At 42.8% G+C, this 26,285-nt stretch overlaps 1 protein-coding gene across 4 annotated transcripts in view; it reads right to left on the reverse strand.

Annotated features, from left to right (window-relative positions):
* Positions 1 to 26,285, reverse strand: part of raraa (retinoic acid receptor, alpha a) — a 144,356-nt gene that overhangs the window by 76,701 nt on the left and 41,370 nt on the right. For 3 of the 4 annotated variants that reach the window (XM_087845385.1, XM_087845384.1, XM_087845383.1), the window contains one exon: positions 4,302 to 5,145. In XM_087845385.1, the coding sequence (XP_087701511.1) occupies positions 4,302 to 4,455 (154 nt within the window). In that variant the 5' untranslated portion in view covers positions 4,456 to 5,145. Of the gene's footprint in view, positions 1 to 4,301; positions 5,146 to 12,335; positions 12,429 to 26,285 lie in introns of those variants that run through there. The other variant, XM_087845386.1, reaches the window with a different exon arrangement.

Here is a 26,285-nt window from a genome sequence, read left to right on the forward strand (position 1 = left end):
AACAGTGTGCAAATCTGATCGGGTGTGAAGTTGGTCCTGTCCTCCAAGGAGTTGTCTTCTTGTAGTCGTTTTCTGACAGTCTCCACTGCCTCCATGGTGGGTATGCAAGTGAAGAGAGAGACTACATCAAAGGACACTATGGTTTCATCACCCGGTGTACTTCAGACCCAGCAACACACTCAGACAAAAACTGGTTCACCCGAAAGACAAAACGCCAAAACACAGACTTAACAATGTGGTGTATGCCGTACAGTGCAGCGAGGAATGCCCAGACCTCTACATTGGAGAGACCAAACAGCCACTTCACAAGCGCATGGCACAACACAGAAGAGCGACCTCCACAGGACAAGATTCAGCTGTCCATCTGCATCTTAAGGATAAAGGACACTCTTTCGAGGATGCCAATGTTCACATTTTGGACAGAGAGGACAGATGGTTTGAAAGAGGAGTGAAAGAAGCCATCTATGTCCACTGTGAGCGACCATCTTTGAACAGAGGCGGTGGTTTACGACACCAACTCTCTGCCATCTATAATCCAGTTTTGAGATCCCTTCCCAGACGCCTTAAGGCCCACTCACACCCTGGGCCATCTGACCTCAGGAATTCGCATGATAAGGTGGGGCCAGGTTTCACAATGAACTCACCCGAAACTCTGGCTGATTGGGACCCACACCCAGTTCCACACCTTGGCTCAGGCGATTAGAGGATCATCAGGGGGTCCTTTTGTCCCTCTGTGGGGGGACACTCCCACTAGGGTTATATCTGGGACTCTCCACCATTTGACCTTAGAACTGAAGAAGCCTCTCGGATGAGAGGTGAAACGTCTTCAAGTAACTTAAAGAAGTCCAGACGCTTTTCTTTGCAAGCTCCTTTGACTACGATGACCTGGATGACTGAGAACCTTCACAGACATATTCTTCTACAAATACTGACTCATAAATACTTCGGGAAACAAAACATTGCAGAGTGATATTAATCAGCTGCTTATCCAGTGAGTTTCTCAGAAAGACTAACTGCAGGATCTTTCGACTTCAGCTGAACGACAATCCTTGCTCTTCTGCAAGGATTACCATCTACTTCACTTGCTGCAGTTTGTAGATAGAGTGGCAGAACATTTCCAAAAAGGTCTCCAGAGCAGAGCTAGAACTGCCACCAGCCTGCTGTTCATAAATGTTGCAATTGGTCTAGACCACCAGTAGGGCTCCTCTTTGGAGAGTTAACTGAATGACATGTCTTGGTTAGGAAACAAGATGAGAAAGGAGGCCGGGGCTAGCCGGTTCAGTCAGTCCATTTCAATACCAAGCGCAGAAAATAAGCATGCTTTCTTTCAGCATTAAATATTACCACAATTAGCAGTAAACTGCATGTCGCAAACGTTAATAATTCAGTTTGTGTGTTTGATTTAAATCAAGGACCAATCTGACCCTATGTGTGGAAAACAATGCACGAGGATTCAAATAATAATGTTATAAAATATGCAAATTATTTGCCACAAAGGTGATAAGAACAGCAGCTAAGCATTTGCACTAATAAAAAAATCCCTGCACCCCAAAGTCATGTCTGTGGACGATCTAGAAACAAGCTAATCATCAGATATGATTTTCATTCTGTTTACAGCTGTCGTTCATTCCAGCTGCGAACATAATGAAGCTATAAAACATAACTGAGCTCTGTGTTAACAACTACAAAGCTTGACCTTGAAAATTTTAACAAGGTCAAAGCTATTCATCTGGCCAGCTGTAAGCAACTTTCCAGTTGAAGGGGAAAAAAGCACATTATTTGCTCAAACATGTATGAGTGCAAACATGCATGCGTGTAATTATTAGCATTTAGGTGAAGAGTTTCTAAATCCCTCCTCTCCTCCTGCATTCAAGCTCCAAATACTCTCTCCGTCTTCCTCAGCAACCCCTCTTCTTTCCTTAGTGCTCAGTACTGAATGGGAGCTTAGCTGGTGTGTGTGTGTGTTTGTTGATGTTTATGTGTGCTACGCGAGTGTGTGCGTGGGTGAGGAAGGAAGGAAAGGAAAAAAGAAAGAAAAAGAGCAAGGGAGAGAGCAATGATCTGCCAGAGAGCTAGATGAGGAGGAGGGAAGAGAAAAAGGGGGTGAAGGTGGTGTGCGAGTGTATGGAAGGAGGTGCGCGTTTCTGCTGCTCCGTGCGTGAGCATGTGTGAATTATGCCTGCAGTTATCTACATGCGAGGCAGAGCACGAGTGAGAGAAAGTGAGCCAGCATGAAGGGCAAAGATTGTGTTTATGTTGTCCGTGTGTGCATGTGTGAATGTGTACTCATGCACGTCAGGAAACTGTGGTGTCCCTGGCTCTCCAGTGTTTACTGACAGGAAATGTTTGTCCAGGCAAAACGGAAGAAATCTTGCCGCCCCACATGGCAAACACTGGGACACGGGATACACACGCAGACGTGCATAGACGGAAATGCAGGAATGTACACACGCACGCACGCTTGCAAAGAGCGTTTAAAAAAAAAAAAAAGAAAAAAAAAAGAGGAATCTGACGAGCGCTCCAGTTTATGTGGTGAGGTGTGGTATCTGGTATTGGGGAGGTGGGAGTGACTGGGCTGGGCACAGACTGTTCTTTACTTCCCTCCACCCTGACTGCCAACACAAGCTCCAGCAGATAGAAAGTCAATACGCTGACCCCCTCTGAACCTGTGCGAGTGAGCACAGGGTTTGACAGCTTTGTCCACACTAATGCACACAAACTGACCGACTTCATTGCTTCAGTTATTATTTCTGTTGTGATCTGTACTTACAAGTTACTTTGCAGATCAAGTATACAAACTGTACAGAGTGCATAAATCTGACTTTCTTAAGATAAATGATAAATCTGTCAAACCGCTGCAGTCATTTCAACCTTTACTGGAGATTAACATAACTGAAGAACAACACTGTGAGACTCTGAAAGCTGCCAGCTCTCCCTGTACTTTGTTTTATTTCAGCGTATTTGTCTTAGACTGAAGGTCGAAATACTTCAGTATGCTCTGAGAAAATTCTTTGGATGACCTTTGAAAAATGTGATGTATTCTTAAAGATTAAATGACACAATGGCTGCCCAATGACATATGGTGACTGATTCTAGCATTTTTCAATCTTCATTTTCAGTCTTCTTTCACATTATATTGAAAGTTCAGTCGCTGCTAACCTTTGTGTTCCAATTTTTACCCAAAAAAAACAAACAATTTCTTCCTGCAGTTATATGCCAGCATCTTTGACTAGAGGCTATCTTATCTGTCACAGGGTGAGAGATGAGATAAACCCTGGACCTGTCTATCAGAGGGCATTCACACCTATTGCCAAATTAGAACTAGCTTTCAATATAATATAACAGCAGATTTGAATGGAGGACCTTCATCCTATCAGTGCCAATCACAGCACCACCATAATGTGGTGAAACTAAGGAGAAACCTCTGAATGTCAGAAAAGCCTGCACGCACATATGGACACATGCACAAATATCTTATCCTAACTGACCCACCAACCTGACTGAGTCCAAATACTGAATCCAAAGCTGTGGAAAAAACAGCTATAACATAACATAATTAGTTTGGAGAAAAAAAAATGATGAAGATTGTAAAGTCTTCAACATTAGAAGTTCTATTTCCCACCACTGTTCACAATTAACCATATTTCCCATTCCATTTTCTGAATTAATAAACCACTAACACTTTTATTTACTTCTGAACAAGTACTTTTTCCACCAAGTCCAACTTTAATAAGCAACACTGCCAGTTCGCTCTGAAGCTTTTGATGGATTGAATAAAGAAGTTATAACAAGAACGCTGTCTGCGGCAGTATTTCCGAGATTTACTTTCGGAACACTTGCCAAATGTGTGTTCCCCAAATGAACAATGCTCCTTTCTGGTTGTCCTGCCTCATTTCCTTGTGATCTATGTTGACGTTGCAATGCGTGTGTGTGGGTTTGTAAATTAAGGACAGCGCTGGAGGCGACATGGGCATGTGGGTGTGTGTGTGTCTGTTTACCAACACACACTTACACACACACATACACACACACCTTTCAAACAAGAATGATCTAAACAGGACGAGATGAAAGTGTTTAAACCAGCATACGAGTATGTACGCAAATACACACAGCAGGCGAGCTGTACCGGAAACTGTGAGCCACAGCGGCGCAGAGAAACCAGGACACACGCACAAAGGAAAGTAAATCTCCATACCTCCTGTCACTCAAAACCTGCACAACAGCCAGAGCATCAAACACTTCCACATGCAAAACGCGAACCAACGCAGAGAAAACTGAAAAGTTGCTCAAACTCTACTTACTGGCTGGTGAGGGGGTGCTGTATCCACTGAGAGGCAGTCCCGGCAGGGCTGGAGGCGACAGGCTCCCCAACATGTGGGGGAAAAAGTAGGAGTAGGTGGGCACGGGGAAGCCGTTGAGGTGGGGGCCCGGCACCGGGTTGCCCTTCCCAGCCATGATGGCTCAGTCCACCTACAAGTCACGAAAAGACCTCACTGGGGTAAAGAAAAAACCCTCACTGAGAGGCAACAGCGCCACAGTCAGGAGTCAGTATGGATTCCTGTAAGGATTTAATCCCCCATAAGGATGCTGGGTAAGAAGATATTCCAACAGGCAAAGTTTGCAAAAAAAAGAAAAAAAGAAAAAAGAAAATATCTCCTTAAGGTTGACAAGGTTGCCCTGAAAATGGCCGCAAAATCCTATTGGGTTTAGCAAATGTATGTGGGTGAGTGTGTCTGTGTGTGTGTTAAGGGCTGAGTTACTAAGGACATAAAAGATTAAAAAAAAGAAAAATGGGGCCGAAGTATAAAGGAGGAATGTGGAGCGTTTTATCCTTCCTTTCTCTGGGATTGTGAAACGGTCTTATTTGCAAGAGGCGTTGGGAAGTAACGCGGCCATTCCTTATCTCGAAGATGAAGGCAGAGAAAGACAGGAGGCAAGTTGAGTCAAGAAGAGGTGCACTTTGATGGCAACAGTCAGGAGCGGCAATGGTGGTGATGGGGGTGCTAGTGGTTGTGATGCTTTCACGGGGACGTCATTCCACTCTTCAACTGCAGAGCGCTCCTAGGAAAAGTGCAGATCACATGATGCCAGGAGAAAGCTCTTCTCCCTGAATGGGCCCCCTGTTCGCAGTTGCAGAGCCTCTGTCTAAGAAAAAAAAAAGAAAAGGAGAGAGAGAGAGAGAAAAGGAGATCATTTAGTGCTTCAGTGGCAAGGTAAAGAGATCACTTCCCTTTGTACTTAAGTGTTTGAGCAAAACAGTGCTTTTCTTTTGACACTAATTAATGGTAATGTCTCATCTGAAACGTTACAAAAACACCCCATCCGCCTTAATTATCTAATGGAGTGTTAAAATTGCGATGCGAGCAGTGGGTGTGTGATGTCTCCTCTCAGCTTTGTGCGCTCACACACTCACTCATTAACAGTGACAGAGTACAAATACTGTGGGAGGCGAGCCAAAACATAAATGAAGAGAGCACCGCGAAAGAAAACTTTGCTAATTACACCAGTTGCAGAAGCCAGAGGTGAGACCCAAGGCGGCATTTCTGGGAACCGCTCGAGACTCCTGCTGCAGAGTTCGCTTCCAAATTACGAGCGAGACGTGAACAAACAGACCTGTAATCACCACGGAAAGCGTGAGCAGGCAAGAGCGCGCTGACATCTACACACCCGGAGAACAATTATCATAGAATGGTACATTAGCATCACAATATACACAGGGATATGAGAAAAGCCATTTATCCCAAACAGCTCATCATAAAATGAGCAAACTTTTTTTCTTTTTTAAACCATAATGACCTTTTTATGAGTCAGTGGATGTGATGCAGAGCAGTAAAACAACTCAAACCACACAGATGCCTCACAGAAAGAAAAGAAGCATGTGGAATGTGTCTTTGCACGAAGCAGGAATGTAGCACTCTAGCATGAATTACACCGCGACATCATGGATGAACTCCTGTAAAGAGAGAAGGGTTAAGTCAGACGTGTTTGTGTGCCTGTTTCCACTTGTGTGGTGTACAGAAAGCGCTGGGATATATGACAGGAGAGGCATGCACAGATGTACAGATTAATAACAAATTTAGGAAAGGGGGGGGCGACATAATGAGGTGAAAAAATAGCTTCATATAACTTTGGTATAGATAGAACAACTCCATATTCCCAAATGATGTTACTTGTCATGTTCCCCCACTGTCTGTATCATCATCATCATACTACATTTGATCGTAGTGCCATTTAGATGGCGATTGATTCAACTATTTCCTTCAAATAAAAGTGCTGTTTCTTCTTCTGTGTATTTGTATACACCGTAGATGCTGAGTGATCAAGTTGGTTTGTGAACATGAACACTTACACGAACGTTTTAAACACTCACAGGGGGTTTAAGTTTTAAGAATTGGAAAGTTTTTATTTCCTGACTCGCCTTTCGCCATTTTACACCATTAACTAAGGGTGAAATAGGGTCACAACAGATGGCAGCGACACGGGGATCTTTACAGACATTTGTACGTTACTACCAAAAAACTATGATTGACATAAAAGGCCAAATTTCCATCTTCATTTCTATGTTTTCAATTAAGAGCCCCTATTAGAAACATTAATGCAAGGTTAAAGTATCTGAGCTACAGCAAAATGTTAAAAGTCGTACCTTTTCCTCTTTTAGTGACCAAAATCATATTCACCACTAAAAATTGTTTAGCTAATAAATGAATAATTGTTAATAGTTTCACTGTAAATGGTAAAAATGAAACTGACATAAGTCTGACATGAGTATAGGCAACGTGGTGATGGAGTAGTTCTTTGCTCTTAACATATTTAGTCACATGATTCTTTGATTTTCACAAAGAGGATTTTATGGCCTTGGACTTCCTCTAAGCTGCCTTATTTTCATATGCTTATTCCCAAAGTGCTATGCAGTCATTCTGTCACACTGAGCTGGTGTGTATGGTGGTCAGGAGATGAGCACATGAGAGCCTGAAAGCCTTTACAGCCCATGGGAGCTAGGTATAGTTTTATTTGCTTTTAAAGCCCCTGTTGACCTAAAAAATAGTAAAGAGTCACATAGTAACAATCTCCATCAGGATATTGCATCTGTTTCAGACTACAACACAACAAGACGCATTACGAAACACTGGCTTGATACATTCTGCATTGAACCTTGCTGCAATCACGTAAAATGCAACAGCATTGCTGAAAGTGCACACTGAAGTGATGCAATGCCATATTTTTTTTTAATTTAATAAACTAAGGAGGCCACAAACGTTGAACCGATACTTTAAATGAGGAACTGCAACTCACCGGGACAATGGGAGACCCATAGACTGGAAATGGGCCACTTCATTCACCATTATCATTACACTGCCTCATATGGGCGCCATAAAAAGTCATACTAAATGATAAGCAGGACCTCATGTTACTGTTCACCTGCACCGACCCTGTTGTGCATTTCCTTTTTGCTGATGTTACAGTAAATAAACATGGCTGCAGAATGACTGGCTTTGGTTACATTTCGTCAGGGATAATAACAGCGTAGGCTGAGCTAAAGGCAGCCAAAGTTTCTGCTCACTTGTGTTTTGATTCATCGTTAGGTTGGACTGTTTAGAGAATGTAAACTGCGAGCAACAGAAAGCATCCTACTCTCAAAATTGGGAATAAAGTTCAGGTCAGAAAACTACAAAACAGCCAGCTCATATGTGACATAACTAACCATACAAGTCACACAATACATACAACCAGTGAATTTTGTCGTCTTTGTTACTTAACAACCCCTAATAACAATAATCTAAATCCCCGTATTTGCTAATCCCAAAAACAATTTACATGTTGTGCTGTTTGTAAGCATCGGAGCGTTTCCTGAACGAAGCCCACATGTCTGATGCTGAGAGCTAAAGAAAAGCATTTTCTGATGCATGTAAACAAAGACTGATTGTCGCAGCTGAAGCGTTTCAAAGGCATTATACAATCAGTTATTTTTCCACTCATCCGTGCATACTTGCAAGCGTCAACAGTTGGAGGCAGAACGTAGCTGACTACCTGGGTAATCCCCTCTGCTAGGACAGAACAATCACAGGGAAAAGAGATCAAACACACACACCACTACATGAGGAACTGAGACTCACCTGAAAACCTGTGTAATCTGCTGTGAGAGGTGCACATACCACAGTCAGGTAAAGCTGCCGACACACATATCACAAATCTCGCAAACAGCTGTGAGCTCTGTGTTTGCAGTGGCTAGCATGTTAAATATCGCACACTTCATCTTAAAACATCTGAATACGAGCAAATATTCTCTCCACTTCACCCAATCTGATCTCCTCCATCCCTCTGTCAGGCAGCTCTTGAATCTCTGTGGCAGGTGGGTTAGGCAGTGATTTATGTGCATGATATGCCTGACACAGAGAGGTCATCGATATGATGAAGATAGAAGGGGAACAGTCATGTGCCTAATGCTGTACAGTTTCTGCTCTTTTATTGTGTATTTGCTCAAGATCTCAGACTGAAACTGAATTTTTCTGCATGGCACATAAAAATTAACTCACCCATCTGCTACATTAATACAGCAGAAATGTGGACAGATGTGGAATAAAAGCAGTTATGGACAGACTGCAAAAGTCTAACATCAAACAGTAATGCAATAGCAAAGCCAAGACAAATCCACAGAGACCGTGGGCCTAGAGCTCAGCCCATTAATGTACATCTTCTTAAAGATTTTCTAAGAATTCCTCGCCCATATCTGCCAAACTCATTTTAAAATGCTCAAACGCACACAGGCAAGATCTAGCATGGAGGCCAGCTCCAGGGGGAATGTACAGTATGTGATCACTTACAGTAGGAGGAAAAATAAACAAACATTCTGGGTCACTTGGTCTTAACTATGTTTGGCATGTAGCAGGCAGAGGGAAGAAAGGGTTAGAGGTCATGAGAGAATGTAATTGGATGTGTTGGAAAACACTGAATTAATAATCAGAAAAGCCAGCAAATGGCAGCACGAGGTCCGGGCGGACAGCGAACACAGAGTCAATGCGAATACATGACGTATAGTGAGATTCTGTTGAGTGGATAAACATAGATGTGTTCAAGTTCAAGGAGTTCAGAGTTGGAGCGTAAAACAGACACTGTGTTTTTGTTTCCTTTCTTTTTTTTACCCCAAGACTTAGCACATGGACACAGCAAAGATACCAGTGAGTTTAGTGAAGATAGCCACATGTTATGATAATGCCACACAAAGCATAATTATAAAGGATCAGCCCATCTTAGAACAAACCTGTGATTACCGTAAGTGCTCTTTTAACTAAATTCTAAACGTATGCAGTGCATTGTGGGGATTTTACCAGTCATAGAAAGAACAGATTACAAAAGCAAATACTCTACAACCATAAACACTGCATCACCTCAATTACTCGCAACAACACCTGCTACCTTCTGAACACTTTGCTTCATGCATGTCAGTGAAATGCGGCTGATTTGTTGCACGTGCAGACAGAAATACTGCTACATATATGCTTTTACATTTGTAACCGCCTTTAGGTACTTCCCCTACAGCACCGCACTTCATTGTTTAACAGTGAAGGCCTAAACAAAAAATGTGTATGGCTTTGCAGTGGCACATGTAACGGAAGTCACTCAAGCACAATGCAGTAAAATTTTCATGAGGACAGCAGCGTGGGTGGATATACACGTCAGACGTGAGTGCAAACAAGCATGTGAAGACATGACTGTGTACATATTATACTTTTTCAAATGTCACTTACTTGCTGTGATATAAACACCATTACTGTAGATAATGCTCATATTAAACTAAAGTTTCAACTAATGAGGTCAGCGACAGCAATTCCTGTGAATCCAAAGCACAGGCAGTTTTTCTATTCCAAGCTCTGTATGAAGTTAAGAGGAAAAATATCAGACACACAGCTAGAGCTGTGAATAACTAACTGAAAATAACTTTTCCCTCCAGTTTCCTTTTTAAACCTTCTGTTTGTGAGGAGCAGCCAATCAGGAGAAATCTGGCTTAAAAGGGAGAGGAGCTGTGAGAGCTTGTTTCAGACAGCGAAGACTACATACAGGGGTGTACAAGAAAAAACACATGCTTATGTAATATATCAACAAGGGAGCGGTGTGTGTGCTCATGCGTACAACCTGTGTGGCATGTGATTATTGAGGTTTGTCTGAGTGCTAAATTACATTTGCACATCTTTGTACCCCGGGGGAGTTTCTACAGTACACTGCATTTACTGTATATGACCAGCTCAGATGGGAGGGGTTTTGCATAAAGAGCAGACTGCGTGTTTGGTGAGGTCCAGTGAAAGGGGTGGGTGCTGGCTGATTATGATGTAAACAGAAACAGGTTACACGTGGAATCACTCTCAAGTCTATTCTGGCAAAGTAAACTCAGATAGAACATTTTAAAAAACCCTACATTAACATACTTACATTATTAATGTAGGCTCCTCATTTACTGTGTATCTTAAGAACATTCTCTTTTTTTTTTTCTCCAACCACACTAAGAAGTCTGTGATTGTTCCCAGTGTAAACATAATCCGGGAAGACTGCTGCCTCTAATCACCCTACTTCTAATTCTAAAGCACTTTAAAATGTCTAATAAAAAGGCTTCAATGGGACAAAAGTGTAATGAGACATGCTCTGTTTCCATTTACCTATTACTCTAATAACCTGTTATAACAATAGAACACCCTGTTCTCAAAGCGCAGGCTTGATCGTGCTTCCTGGAAGTACAATAGGATACAGAGCTTTTAACTATCAGGCTACTCTCACGCAGAACCAGCACCCAGTTTTGGATCAAGACACATGAACCCGCTCAACTCTCTACTATTAAGATTAGGCTTAAAACATAGTTAGGGCTCAATCAGGTGACCCTGAGCCATACTGATCCTTAGCTAAGCTGCTATAGCGCTGGGCTTTTGGGTGGACTTCCCACTGGGGAGCTGTAATTGTGCATTAATATGCCTCTACTGCACATTGTGAATTTTGTGTCTCTTCTTCTCTCCCATGCGGTACCTGTTTGCTAGGCTCTGGAGCTCTAAGTTTCTGATCTGCAAGTTATTTGTTGTTTCTAGCTTCTAGTTTTTCTCACAGTGCTCTCACCTCATCCAAGGAAGGTGGCAAGGAAGCTAACGTGTTTTGATACTATATAAATAATAAAAGAATTTAATTCAAACAGAAAATGCTAAATGAGTGGCCCTTTCATCCAAAATCCCCCCAAAAAACCTGTGATGCATTATCTGAAGTGCTGTCGTGGAAGTTCGGAGAGTCAGTAATTCATGTTTTCTGGCCAAACCACCACACAGAAGAGTACTGCTACTTTTATATACAGTAGCTGAAAGGGTAAATGATTACATCCGCCTCGCTGCTTCTTCCACCTGCATAGTTTTGAGACGGTCAGAATCGCAGCTCGCTGATGCATTGTGGGAGAGTGAGCAGGAGGTGGGAGCTACTTCTCGATGATGATGGTCAGAAGGTGTGGCGCGAGAAAGCTAAAGGGTGCTAAGTGCACTTCTAAAGGTGGTGAGAATCCTCAGCTGTTTTGACCGAGGCTCCCTGTGGGGTGAATCCACTTGTCAGTGGAGCAGGCTGCGTGACATTTCTGCCTCACCTCAGAAAGGTCAGCCTTTAATTATCTCAAATGCCAGCAAGCACTGCACCTGCAAAAAAAACCCAAAAAATAAAACCCAGAGATGAGCTGAGCGCTTGTCAGGGTAAGACGGTGGCCTGTTTTCTTCACGCAAAATGAGCGCGGCTGTGGCTGTCCGTGCAGAACTGGACCATCTGCCCACCTGCGTGTATGCATGCAGACTCACAGCCAAAGCTCGCATACGCACAGACAAACCCTGACAGATGCAGACACACACACACACACACATTCTCTAACTGTGTCAACCAAAGTCACTAAAACCTACAACTAAAGTTGCTTGCCAAGCTACCTTTTAAATAAGATGAAGCAGGTTGAATCCCTGGAACAGCGGCAACTTCTGGGAACACTGATTTAAAAATAGGCTGCTGACAGTATGTGTAGACAGATTACGGAGCTATAGATAGAAGAGTAACATGGGCCAGTGCTTCTGCTAAATATGGGTAGGCCATGCGACGTAAACTCGCATCACTTTCTGTTAATCGATACAAAAACTAGGCACGAGTCAGAGGAGAAGTGAGCGTCTGAAGATTAGAAAGCTGAAATATATGCAGCGAGAATGCAGTTGGTGTCAAAACTAAAACTGCAGGCATATTTATCAGCGGATGACTCGAGTGTTTGCATTTGAATGACTCACTGTAGTTTCAACTTTGTTGATATTTGCAGGGGCTATGGTAACAGAAAGCTCCCATACCTGCATAAACACCGTCCTGTACGCTTCAAACTTGGCCTCACACACACAAAAACCAACATCGCTGCCCATAAAATCCCACTTGAGCTCAAAGGAGGTCGGAGAGACAAAGGGCCATAGATCATCCGTGTGGACGGCGTGTGGTGAGCTCCTTGTGTCCAGGTTTTTCCACCATTTTTCTCTCGTTCTGAGAAAACATGGAGGGTTGGTCCCTATTGTTTACACAGCTGGCTCCATGGAAAGGATTGCCTAATATGAAATATGAAGAGTGGAGAGGTGAGCGAAGGAGAGTTGGAAAGAAAACAGGGAAGGGAGCCAAGCGAGAGGGGTGTGGTGGTGGTGATGGTGGGGGTAACACACCATCGAAGAGAGCGAGAAGGACGGCTAAAGGCGCTCTGAAGTGGGAGACACAGGAAGTGAGTAAATTTAAACAGAGAGGGAGAAGAACTGGAAGAGGAAGTGAAAAATGGAAGGAAGAACACAATATGGCAATTGTGCATCTGAGAGGAGAAGACACCATGCGGACAACTAAATGAGGAGAGAAGAAAGAGCAAACAGAACACGGAGCAGAAAGCCCTGAGGTTTCCTCGTGGTGAGGGAGTCATGCCTCCTGCGGTCTGGGGTCTGCAGTGCATGTTATTCTTTCCCAACAGTCGCACACTGCTTCCATCCATTCAGTCATGCCTCACAAACCATCTGGCAACTGTCCTGCCGATCCCTTCTTCTAAGCTCTGTCACTTGCATCTTTTATCTGACAAAACTGTGTAGTTATTTTGTCAGATTGTCAAATCTGACAAAATAACTACACTATTTTAAATCCGTGCCACGCACAGATATAGTGTGTTTTATTTATTTTTTATTTTTTTAAGATAAGTGCAGTGCTTTCATAAATTTCCGTGAATAGCCTTTCCGGGAATTTGGATTAAACTGGCCGGATCCTATTCAGACTATAAGTGAGTCATGCCATTTGTATAGTCAGAATCATTTTAAGAGCAGAGTGCATTTTTCTGCTGAATGGTAACAACACAAAACGCTGTTTTGGAAAGGGGAAAGCAGCAGAGCTCAAATCTATGTGTAAACAAGTACATTAGCGTGTATGTGACAATGAGAGCAAGAGAGTGTAGTGGCTTCCTTTGCCTAGTTTCAAACCTGTTCCAGGTAGTGGAAGAGGCTTCACACAAATTAAGTCTATATTTCTGAGAAGAAGAAGAACAGTCAAGACCCACCACCCACTGACATACACATCTACAGTCAAAACACTTCAAAGACACGTGCACCGTCGCCAAGGCATCCGCATCACTGCGCTGCCTCAAGAGGATGTTTCAATCCACTGTGCTGGTACTTTTTTGTCTCCGTCACCTTAGTGTACCTATCCAGGATATCGGGCTAACAATGTTATGTGAAACACTCCAGCACATTTCAACACAGAACATCCAATGACACGAGAGCAAATGACGCACTAAAGCACAGGGCCCCTTCCTGTTTATACTGCTTGCTTGCCCACTGGAGGATCAAACAAGATCTGTTCCTCCGAGCGGGTGTGCCCCCTTTAACAGTCTGTCGCTCCTGCAGCAGCTTCACAGACAATATCAGGATTAATAGGTAGATATTTTATTTAAAAAAAAAAAAATTCTGGTCTGTTGAGGTGTAAAAAATAATCAGCATTTTAACTATAGTATAAGTAAAATGACTCTTTGCCCAAATTAACACTTTCCTATCCCAATGTGCAAATGTGTGACTTTAAACGCACTCATGCATGACCACAATTCTGCACTGAGTGTGTGTTTCTGTGTGCTGCAGTCCCTATTGTGAAAGTGTGCGATTAGTTGATATCAAGTAGTGTGCATATACAAGGCGAGTGTGTGTGTGTGTGTGTGTGTGTGTGTGTGTGTGTGTGTGTGTGTGTGTGTGTGTGTGTGTGTGTGTGTGTGTGTGTGTGTGTCCACGTGCATGCATGGCAAAAAGCCAGTTTGACTCACCAAACTAAGTGTCCTGTATTTCCACCAGGCTTGTTGAGTCTTGTTTACAGACAGCTTTTTTCAATTACTTGAATGATCCCCCATAGTGTTTATAACTGTGCGTGTGTGTGTGGGTATAGTCATTTGTTTTTCATACTTACAGTAAAACAGTAAAAAAGGCCATAGTGCAGGCCACTGATAACAGATCAGACTTTATACCATATCAGCAAACCCAGAGTTTTAGGTCAAGGTCTGCATCTAGTTTACTTGTTCACGCTGCTGCTGCTGCTCATCATTAGCTCACATAAATAAAGGTATTTTTCATGAATAATTTATAAGAAAGTCACATAAAAACATGCAGCGGCTACACTTCTGTTATTCTTGTTGCCAAACAATAACCACACTCAGATAAATATGATTCAAATGTGCTAATTTTGAACCGATTCATGAGTCTCAAGTTGAGCCAAACAGGACTGGAATGCTTCAGATCTTGACCGACAACCAGTTACTTATGAGTTCTGAGCGTTTCCCTAAAGTTAACAGCAGTACGTCGATAAAAACTCGTTTTCATTGTTTTGACTGCACTGACAATAAGTTGTTATCAGATTGAGCACAGTTTCCTTCACTCCACCCATTTTTCCTGTTATCTATTCTACCCACAACCCCAGCCCTCCCCGACATTTACACACTCACCTGGTGAAACAGAGAGCAGAGGAGAAGAGGTGACCACCAAGCATGACTCACAATGATAGCCAGTTTTGGGGGGAAAAAAACCCAAAAATCAGTTTCCAAGAAAACCAAAATGTGGACAAGTGCTGTCACAGGAGAACTTGCAAGTGTGGCGTGGTTTGATTGCACACTGGGAGGGAGATTAGGAACAGAATTGCACTGAGAGTGGTGAACTGTAAACACTAGCCCAGAGAGGTTATGTAACCCAACAGCAAGCAATACTGATGAACCACATTCTCTCATCTTATACCTTATATAAGGTATCGAAAAGTCAACATGACTCTAGCAACCCCAGCAGGAGGTTATCAGACACTAAAACATTGCACAATAGTCTAACAATTCTTACAGACAGGCTTGCACAATAATCTCATCCTCAGCTGTTTTGTCTTCCATTCTGGTGATTGCAAGGTAAACAGAGAGAAAGAAATATAGCAAACATAGTCATCTAACATCCATGTGTGCTTTTCTGGCCTACAGAAGCCTCTGCCAGATGACATCACATTACACTGGAGCAAAAGTTAGGGCGGGTGCCAGACAACCCTGAGTCATTTTGTCCGAGACCCCTTTGTTGGCAGCCCCTCTGCATCGACAGACTGGCTCCATTCAAATGAATGAGGGCACTGCTTTTTTTTTTTTCTTTCACCTTACACTGATCACTTAGTGATGTCATTTTATGTTTAGAGTGCAGACTTGGGTTGAAATTTTCATGTCAACTGCATGCTACAGTATAGGATCATCAGCCTTCCATGTCAATGCTGCCCAGTGTGTTTTTGTGCACGTTTCATACCACAATAACATTTTTCTAAAAAACACTCCATGCAGGCAGTTTTTACCTCTTGAGGGGAAATGAAAATCTCCATAGCCTAGCACCAGGACCATCTGCAAAACAACCAGGCCTACAGTTGCACTATGTGGGGCACACTGCAATCACTTAAAGCATTTGCACATGTGTTTTCATGCTTATATGACAAGAAGAGTAGAGGCAGGGGTTTGTGGGTCAGTCCATACACAGATTAAGCCCTATAAAGTGCAGGTCATCCTGATATGACCTCTCTAGGACACATGCATCACTAACCCAACTCTGTCTAAATGAGAATGGCATTTCTAGAATGACCTTTGGCCCACTCAAAGCTGTGAGATTAGGAACATATACAACCCAAATGCACACACTGTATATCTATATAACTAATGCCCCCCGCTAAACAATGCAGAAACATAAAGACGACAGATACAAACAACCTTGCAGGAGAGAGAAACAGTGAAAGCGAGCACGAGCAAGATTATGATACTAATCTTTTCTAATGCCTCTGTCCTCCATTTTCCTTCTCACGCATAAAAACATCAAGCATATGCCTGGCTCTCTTTCCTTGCCTCCTCTTCAGGAGTCATAAAACTCACATTTAAAAATGCATGGACTCCATAAGCTGCCAGGCCTATCTATTAACTGCGTTATAGTGTGGATGGCTATAGCTGCTGACGGCAGCCAAGGAATGCTGCTTTCCATTAAGGGAGAAATGGAGAGACGAGGAGGAGGAGGACTGAAAGGGATGAGGGATGAGGAATGAGGGGGAAAACAGAATTTAATCATTTTTCTTTTTCCCATGGCACTGCAAACTGATGCCTTGGCATCCGAGCATGTGGAAAAGAAAAAAGAAGAAAATAGAGGGAGGCACTGACTTCTTCACAAAATCCCACATAATAAGTATGAATGCTGTAAAACTGCATCAAAGAAAGAACATAAACACGTGGATATAAGTGGATCACACACCCCAGTGACTGCCTGTGGCCCAGGTGAAAAACTAATTGATTCAAGTGTTTCAGGAAGATTTCCCCCCAGTGTCCTCAGGCGCTCGCAAGATGACTATTGATTGGCTAATTGATTGATTGACATTCGCTCGACACCAAGGCAACAACATCATCACTCTTCATACGAACATCACCACCAACCTTTCCCATTTGGTACTGCTATTTGTAAAATCCTGCATGCTGCATGGATTTAATCCTCATCAGTACCTCCAACCAATAACTCCCTCTTAAGTTAAGCTTAAAAATTCATTTCAGTTTGCACTTTTCAGCCTTGCACAGAAGCTGCTCGCTAATTTGCACAAACTTCTGCTGTGCTAATCGGATATAATGAATCTGCATTAAAAACATATCATTAACAAAAAACAAAAAAACGAAATGTTTTAACTTAAAACAATGAAAAGTGAAAACTTTAAGACTTTTTCTTTTCATTCACTCTGCAACACAACTCTCCAAAGTGTCCTTGAGTAAGACGCTAAACATCAACCAGCACTAGATATGAGCATCTGCTTAATGACTTTGCATTAACATGTAAATGAGTTTTCAATGGCTTGGATGAGACTTCGACATGCCAGTGCGCATTTCTTCTTGGTTACATTTACCCCCACCTCCCCTCCGCCCCCACCTCCCCGTGCACATATAAGTCAAACATAAATTAACGAGCTCGCGCCTAAAGCTGCGGCGACACTTACGAACGACTCTCGCCCCTCACCCCCACCCCCGTAATGGACCTTACAGACAATGCCTGTGGTATTTCAATTAACAGACAGTGGCGTGACATGAAATAACGACATATAGCAAGAGCTGAGTGACATGTGCGAATGAGGCAGTAACGGCAGCATCTATTCCCTTTAATGGACCATTGTGGTTGAGCGCAGATAATACGAGTTAATAGGAAATGTAAAATTATGATGTAGACTCTTGTCTAAAAGGGTGAGTGACACCTGGGAGTGAGCTGTTACATCTTAATGCACTGCTGCCACCAGGATGAATCGGCTCTGCACATAGGAGGTGGAAACCATCTGAAGGTTGCTAACGGTGGCTGCTGTCAGTCTTACATTAACCTTGAGAACAGCCAGGGGACTGGTTAGCCCTGCTGACCTCTCTCTGTCTCCCTCACGCACAAACACACATGCACAATCTCCATTATGACCACATTTATGACTAAAGGGTGACTTGGTGTGGGTGTGTGTGTGCGTGCACGCGTAACTCTTCCTGTGTCTTACGAGCAGCATCAGTGGGATTAAATCAGTCCATCACAGGCTGCTGTAACACCATATCGGCTGTCTGCGCTGAAGAGAAATCACCTCAGACCTTTCCTGTTGCCCCCAGGGTTAGCAATAACACTCTCTAAGGTTTTTTTCTGAACACTCTATGTACATTCTCATATTCACTGATCAGCTCAGAATTAAGAACAATGTCCTACTATCTTTGATCTTCTTTGTGAAATGCATACAATAAATCCTCCCCATACAATCCAAGCAGCTAAAAATCCCAAACGAATGCAACCATTCGCATTTGGAAAATCCAAAGCAAGAAGCATAGTTTTGGTGAAAGCTGCTTATATTTTGCTGTTTGGTTTGAACGACGCCAAGTATTGTTGTGTGCTGAGGCATAACTGGGCGAGCTGATGCCCATGTGTTTTCAGTCAATTTTCACTGACAGCAGGAGAGACAGAACGTGAGAGAGGCCGAAGGGAAGAAACGGAGAATGAGCAGGGGGAAACAAAGAAGTGTTTTACACAATAAAATTGTTGGGATGACTGCCTGGGAACGGGCGAAAGCGCGATCAAACACACTGACCTAATTTTCCGCCACATCCTGCAGAGAAGCGAGAGGAAAAGCAGCCCATGAACACTGGAGAGAGTGAAATCAAGGTTTTTAATACTTTAATACTTCCCTGCAATCTGTGAATGAATCCATTTTCACGGTTTTCTTGGAATACGATAGGATCTGAACTGGGACGGATTATTATTTGTTTGTTACTGTTTGGGTTTTTTTTTCCAGTTTTTGTTTAACGCCTAAATTTTGCATTAATTACACTCTTAAAAAGTTAAAAACAATACAGTTCATGTATTTGTAACAAAGCTGTATCTATTGGGAAACTGCTGATTGTAACCAATCCAAAAATCACATCATTTTAACTGAATCAGTATGAAAATCTAACAGTTAAAAAATTAAAGCAAAATGAAAAATATATATATTATATTAGTTACCACTGTGACTGACTCCACACCACAGGATGGGTAGTATGGAGATGCGGTCTAGTATAAAAACCATTTGTTTGTTTTTCTTTTTATATTATTCATAAGCAATACAGGGTTTACTATATCACTGATGCCCTGCAGGGATATTTACTCTTGTAAACTCAAATATTGTGAGTTTATATTATTTGTGGAAACTCTTCTGATGGAAAGCAGCAGTCTGGCACTGGTAAAAATAAGAGAATAGAGAGTCTTATATCTTCAAGAAAGAGATTTTAGATATTTATACCTTTTGCACAGTTTTTGGAAACTTAAACTTTCATTTATGTTGTTTTCTGAGATATGTTTGGTTGTCATTAAAAAGACATCCCTCTATATCTGAATGCACGATGAAAAAAGTTCAACATTTAAAGTTGCCTTTTCGGTGCTTTTATTAACAATTTGAAAGATTTTCCAACTTCATTACAAACAGGGACCAATTCGTGTTTAGAGCTGTACATGGCTTGTACACATCCAAGAAGGCTAAAAATCAGCTTAAAATTGATTCAAAAGTGGAAGCTGCAGACAGTCAAAAATTAACTTTCATATGCTAAAGTATCAGAGGGATGCAGCAGTTTACAATGTCGCCTCAAAGCTAGAAGCTCTGGGCTTGAAGCTGCTGCTCGACTTAAGCCTTGATTATACACCACTATGGACACAGACTGCTAGAGAGCCAAAGGCTGGATAGTCATTCCTGTTATTCCGCTTTGAAGTCCGCTTGAAATTTGCCACCTGGGGCGCATCCATCGTTGGTGTATTGTAAGGGAAATTTTCCATGGGCAAGTCCATGTGGTCACAAAAAAACCACAAAAAAAACCAAAAAAAAAACAGGCAGGGGCGCGGACATACGTGCAAACCCTGTCCTCACCACCTGAAGATGAAATTGTTGTCATTGGACCAGAGCAGACTTGTGGACAGGGGAAGTATAATCAAGGATTAAGCTGCAATGCTGTAGAGAAGGAAGAGTTCCTTCCTGCTTTTTAACAAACTTCAGAGATAGACATTGTTTACATGGCCGAAAAAGTCCTCATCGACGTTGGCATGTTCACTCTTATTATCACTCTTATTATCCCCATTATCTTCATTATTTGAGGCTATTTCAAAACTTTACCCAACTTCCTTCTTCCTCGGATGATCAAAATTACAACAAATTATTGTTGTTTGGCTGAGGATGTTGTTTTTTCCGTAGAGAATAAAGTCTCTTTCAGACAGTCATTACTGCATTGATGCACCCGTATGCACTTGCAAGCAAGCCATTATGGCCCATACTCAAATCTAATTGTCAACCCCTGTCTTCTACTTTTCCGTCTGGTCTTAGGACAGTGCAAAAAGCTTATAAAGGGCTAACATTTGTGCTTGAGTGGCCAGAACACCGTGTGCAGCCCCCGCCTCTGCCCATCGCTGCATCAGGTCCGCTTGTAGTGCTGCTGTGCTACTGTGACTGGACTGGAAAGGATATTTATAGAAAGCCGTTAACAATATCCTATCCCCAAACGGGTGTAATCGTATTATGCTGGAGGTGCTAAAAGCCTCGAGTTGGGAAAGCACATCATCGGAGGAAACGGGCTAAGACACACAAGGACCATTCCCAGGGAGTCTTCAGAGGAGGAAGCTCAGAAGCACACTGGAAGGAGTAGATAAAAAGGCAGACACACATACAAACTCAGCAGGTGAGGAAGAAAGAGTGACAGGGAGAAGAATAACTGAAGGTTTACTGACAAGTGAAGAAGTGACAAGTATAAGATGCAAATTATGCTGCTGACTGAGAGCAATAGGCTTGTTGCTGGAGGAGTGTGGAGGTGGTGCGGGTTGGAAGCTCGATCGTTTTGACAGTGTTTGGTATCGGCAGCTCTGAAGGTTCAAGCCGGCCATGGCGATGATAGATGGAAGACTGAACTTTAATCAGAGTGGCGCCCGGAGCATTTTCATGGAGGTAAACAGGTTAATCAGTCAAGCCCTCCTTCCATCCTCCCTCTCATTCTCCCCTAGTCTTTCCTCAGCACATGACCACTTCTGACACTGGCACGCCATTCGTCTATTTCCCATCAGCACCTCGCCCTTCTCCTTTCCTCCCCCTCTCATTTTCCCTTACCTTGCTTCACATCTTTTGCAACCAGCCAGGAAAACAAATGACCCCCCCCCCCCCCCCCCCCCCCCCAAAAAAAAAAGAAAAAGAAAATCCTTCCCTGCAGCCCATACCATCAGGCATATCCCACTATCTTATAAAAGGGCATTTCAAACCATTCAGTCAGCTCATTTAATACCTCCCAGCATCATCCACCATGAAACTATGAGGTGGGAGGAGAGCATTCAGCAAACAGAAACTGTTCATATGCTCTCAGTTTCTTGCATTACTGCCCTTCCACTAGCCTGCATCGAGGGAGGTAGATAATTTGCAGTCATAACCCTCAAACATACTGTGCCTAAATCTAAACACAGTGAGGCAAAGAAAAGAGAAAATAGCAGGAGCAGCCTTGCATTTCCCATTGTTTCTGCTATATCAAGGGTGTAGTTATTAAAATGCCCATGTCTTACAGTCTCTCCAAGAAACAGCAAGACATACTGACCTCCATAAAAACTAAAGCAAGTGCTAACCGGTGCCAAATCACTGCATGCATAACCACCAAAATGTTTAAAACAAGCAACCAGTGTACAAAGCAAAACAGGAACTAAAACCCCTGCCAGTTTACGGTTTAAGCCGCATTTCGTGTTGTCCGTCAAAACTTCCTCTATCTCTGTCCCCCAAAGGAAAATTAACAATCAACTCTTAACAAACCACGCTGGCAAGCCAAGCGTGAACTTTAGAAAAGCCTTAACAGCTCCTGTGGAGGTGGGCCATGTCTAATCTTTGACCACACTGTATTGAGGCAGACTTGGAAAGTGCGATTATACTGTGTTGTCTGGAATTCCAACCACATACTTCTGCGAGCCATCAACAAGTGCTGCCCTTTGCCAAGATAAACTTCAGAGAAAGTTGCCACATATTTACAGGCTTCGCTGCCCCACTTTGCTTCTTTGTAGCTGCAGAGTGTCATTCTGGTCTTTGAAATTTTTTCTCTGAGCCTCGGTTGGAGGGCAGAGTGGGCTTGAAATAAATGCTCTTCTGGTTCGTATTTGTCCAGGATATTGCTAAAGCGTGCTCGTTGTGCAACATGAGTTAGGAAATACACTTAATAGGGGGCCTTCAAGGAAAACAAAGGAGGGGATACTTACTTGGAGACCATACATGCTGTATGCAGGGAAACTCTGAAACTATGTTGTGTTATTACCACTTACCTATCTCCCATTGAGTGATAGAGAGAACTCAGCTTGGTCCCTTATTTAATGATGTGAGGGTTCGTGCTCAAGTTTGAATAATACACGCAAGCTTCTTTAGAGAGAAGTGATGCTTTTAATGATAGAGTGACCCATAACTTAAAGGGGCAGCAAGAAAGGAGGAGGAGGACATCAACAGCCTCACCCTTTGAAAAAAAAGATACATCGAGTAGAAGTTAAGAGAAGATGGGACAGAAAAGTGAGACAGTCGTTACATTGTTAGGCAACGGGAACTGGCTAACACCCACACACACCCAGACACACGTGCACACAAGGAAATCAGTGAGTGTACTGAGATTTCTCATGAGATGTTGTGTACACATTGCTTAAAAGTTGTCCAACATATTGGACATGCTAACAGCCACTAGTTGTTAGCAAAAAAATGTGTATTTCCTTACTGGTTACAGCATTAAGTAAGTAAAGTTTATTTATATATTGTTTTAAAAGACACAAAAGTGCTAAACAATAATTAAAATGTAATTACTATCAAAATGAAACATGCAAAAATAAGTTTAAAAAAAAGAGATAAAAATGCAAATGAAAAAAAAATAAAAAAAAAATCACACTATTTCTGATAAAACAATAAAAAAAGTGCAACACAAACCAAAAACGGAGAAGCTTTACCTTCAAACTAAAAGTTTTGTCGTTTTTCAAAAGGCACAATTGTCTTTGTTTCTCTACTCAGAGAGTCACTGGACAATGTTTATAGACAAGTCTGCCATTCAAACCATAACTGCAGCAATATGCTAGTAACCAAAGCAATTACAGAGATTTTTGCCAAACAGTTGAGGAATACACATTTTTCTTACTAACATGTGGTAGCCAAGGGGTCATGACCCGGCCTGTAGGCCTGTGTGACTGGGTCTTTAGCAATCACTTTCCCAGCGACTGCCAAAACTACTCATAACCAGTTGGGTAATACTCATTTCTCCCCTCACGACCAGTGGTTGCCAGGTAGTCACATGGTCACATGTCTGCACAACCTCAATAAATTACACAAACATCTATACACAAACTTATGCAGTACATGTAAACACATCATACGCTTAAGTCCTCGAGGGCCAGAAATCCCGTGTGAGTTTACAACATCACATCCGTCCTCAGGGGGGATTTCATAACAGCAAAAATATCTAATGCTACATACAGTACCGCAGTGTTCCAGTACCAGTGGATTAGCACTGCCTTCCCCCCACCCACCACCATCACTTCATGTTAATAGCTGCTGTTTTCATTTTCCCCGAGGCCACTCTCAACTTCCCTTCATTCAGTATGCATACAGTTTTCTCTCCCTCTCTCTGTTTCTCTCGCTTAAGGGAGTGGTGGCCAGAGAAAGTTGAAGATTTAGTAAGGACACTGATTTGCTCATGCAAGACTTATGAAACCCTAGTTTCCTGTGCCTCATACAAACACCCATACAGAAGTCATTTTAAGGTAACATCCTTGGTGCAGTGAGCTCACTCCATGCTCCTTCACCACACAACACAGATATCAGTGGCACTGCGTCTTTGTACATTAACTTTATGAAGTTTCTGCTTCTGTGGGGGGGGGGGGGGGGGGGGGGGGCCTCTTTCATCCCTGATGCCATAGAAATCCTCACTGCTTCGAATCCTATCTCAAACAAAACCGCTGTTACACGTTACCACTCTTATATAAATATAGAGCAGAAAATATAACAAATTCAACCCTCAGACAACCAATTCTGTCGGAACTAAACAGATTTGCTTGATACGATTTGGAACTGAAGTATCATAAAACAATCTGACAAATACATTGAATAAAACACAGTTTGCCAGTAGGACAAGGTGCTGGACACAGACACACATTCGCCATACCCTGTAAAGTGTCTCCACAGCCTAATAATGCAAGGCAGATGAAGCCCGTCAGAGTGACGGTCCAGCTGTAAGTAATTTGGAGGGCCGAAAAAGAAAAAGCAGAGGAGGGAAAAAAAAAAGAAAGAAAATATTAGACAGCCATCAGGCCCTCTCCTGACATCTCTCTGCAGATCTAGATGAATTTGACCTGACAACACAGGAGCGATGCAGACAACACCTCCTGCACCAGCTGCAAACCACAAGGGCACACAAACTCCTTCTACAGCCAAGAAAGGAGGGAGGGAGCAAATGAGCCTGTGAGTGAAATAAATAAAAACATACTGAACGGAGTTAAGCGTGCCTGAGAAAAACTACTGACAGCGTAGAGCGAAATATAGAGAGAGAGAGACAGCAGATGAGGGACAAATCGATTTTGGTAAAGAGGCAGAGCAAGCAATGAGCATGAAAGAGGATAAGAAAGACAAAGAGCCAAGAAGGCATGAATGATGATGGAGGATATGAAGGACAGCTTGAAAGAGAGAAAGTGAAACAGATAAAGAATAAAAGGAGGGGAGGAAAGAGAGGGCTTGATGGAGGGAGACAGAGGGAAAGACGCACCTTGTCAAAAAGATTGAGAGCAGAGGAGAAAATGAACAGGGAGCTAGAAACTGAGAGAGGAATACAAAGAATGAATGAAGATAGAGAGAGAGTGAGGGAAGACGAGAGGATGCCTTATTTTCTTCCATCTCAATTTGCACAAAACTTTCATTACCACCAATTTGGGCTGGGAGCCGTAGGCTGGACCATTAGGCGAGCCCAGCATCAATCAGCTTAATCTCCCTCCCAGGCCGCTAAATTACAGCGCCCAGTTGCTTATTAAAATTTGTCGCCCGTCTCCCAACACCCGGCACTGCTGGAGATTAGACAGGGGCCCCCAGACAAATCTGTTACAGAGAAGAAGACGGAGAAGAGGAGGGGGAGGAGGAGGAGCTGGAAGGGAAAAAAAGGACAGAGAGAGACGGAAGGAAGCACAGGGACAGTAGAAATGAAAAAAAAAGGGAAAAAAGTGGAATGCACTTGCTGAGACAGAGTGGATCAGAGTGGGAGGACAATCATCCGGTTTGATTTATACACCTCTGTAGATCTGCCGTGCTCTCACTCACACATTTCTACGCACGATCATACATCCCAATAAATCCTATATACACTCGCATGTGCCCACATCCCCCCCAAATGCAGTTTTCCATTCCTGTCAACACCCCCAACACATAAACACACACACACGGCGGTATAGAGAATGCAGGGTTTGCAGTGCCTCCCATTGCACACTCAATCAAACCGGCGGCCAGATAAGATGCATGATGAATGGCGTAATTGAAGGCGGCGGCAGAGTAATGCTGCATCGCTCTGCATTCAGTGGGGGAGGGCGGGTTATTGGTGAGTGTGTGATTAGCCTGTAGGATTTATTGTTATTGCCCAACTTATTAAAAAAAAAATACAAAGACTGTCTACCTCGCCTACAGTAGCACACCTCCAGCTACAAAGCATACCGAGCCTACACTTTCAGATGGATGAGGAGACAGCAGCGCTGCATCATATAGAGCTGGGTGGGGTGAGTTCTTTGAAGTCTGTACATGTTGCAGAAATGCGGCTTGGCTAATCGTATAGGTTGCAAGGCAGAAATCTCGATGTCAAAATATGGAGGAAAACCACCCACACATTGAAGAAGTAGCGGTAAAGTCTCTGCTCCCTTTAAACACTTAAATAAGAGAAAGCAGAGGATACATAAAGCATACAACAAAGTGATAGAACCTGCAGGTCAATGGGTAAAGGAGGGAAATAAAGCAATTCTACTTCACACTGCTAAGCACTCAGCGGAGAAAACACTAATGTATCAAGAGTTAGTGAAGGTCCTTGAAAGAAGCAGACCAGAGAGTGTCATTAACACCAGTGCACTGTCTGCCTGCTGACATCATGTGTGCACAGGGGTTTCTTCTTCTTCTCCTTGTTAATACATATGGCATCTGAAGACACTGAGCTGCTATGGTTTACTTTGGTTAGTGACCTAACGTAACCGCCTTAATTATTTCAATTA

Source organism: Neolamprologus brichardi, chromosome 8 (genome assembly GCF_056152115.1).
Source record: "Neolamprologus brichardi isolate AB-2024 chromosome 8, ASM5615211v1, whole genome shotgun sequence".
Taxonomy (NCBI): Eukaryota; Metazoa; Chordata; class Actinopteri; order Cichliformes; family Cichlidae; genus Neolamprologus; species Neolamprologus brichardi.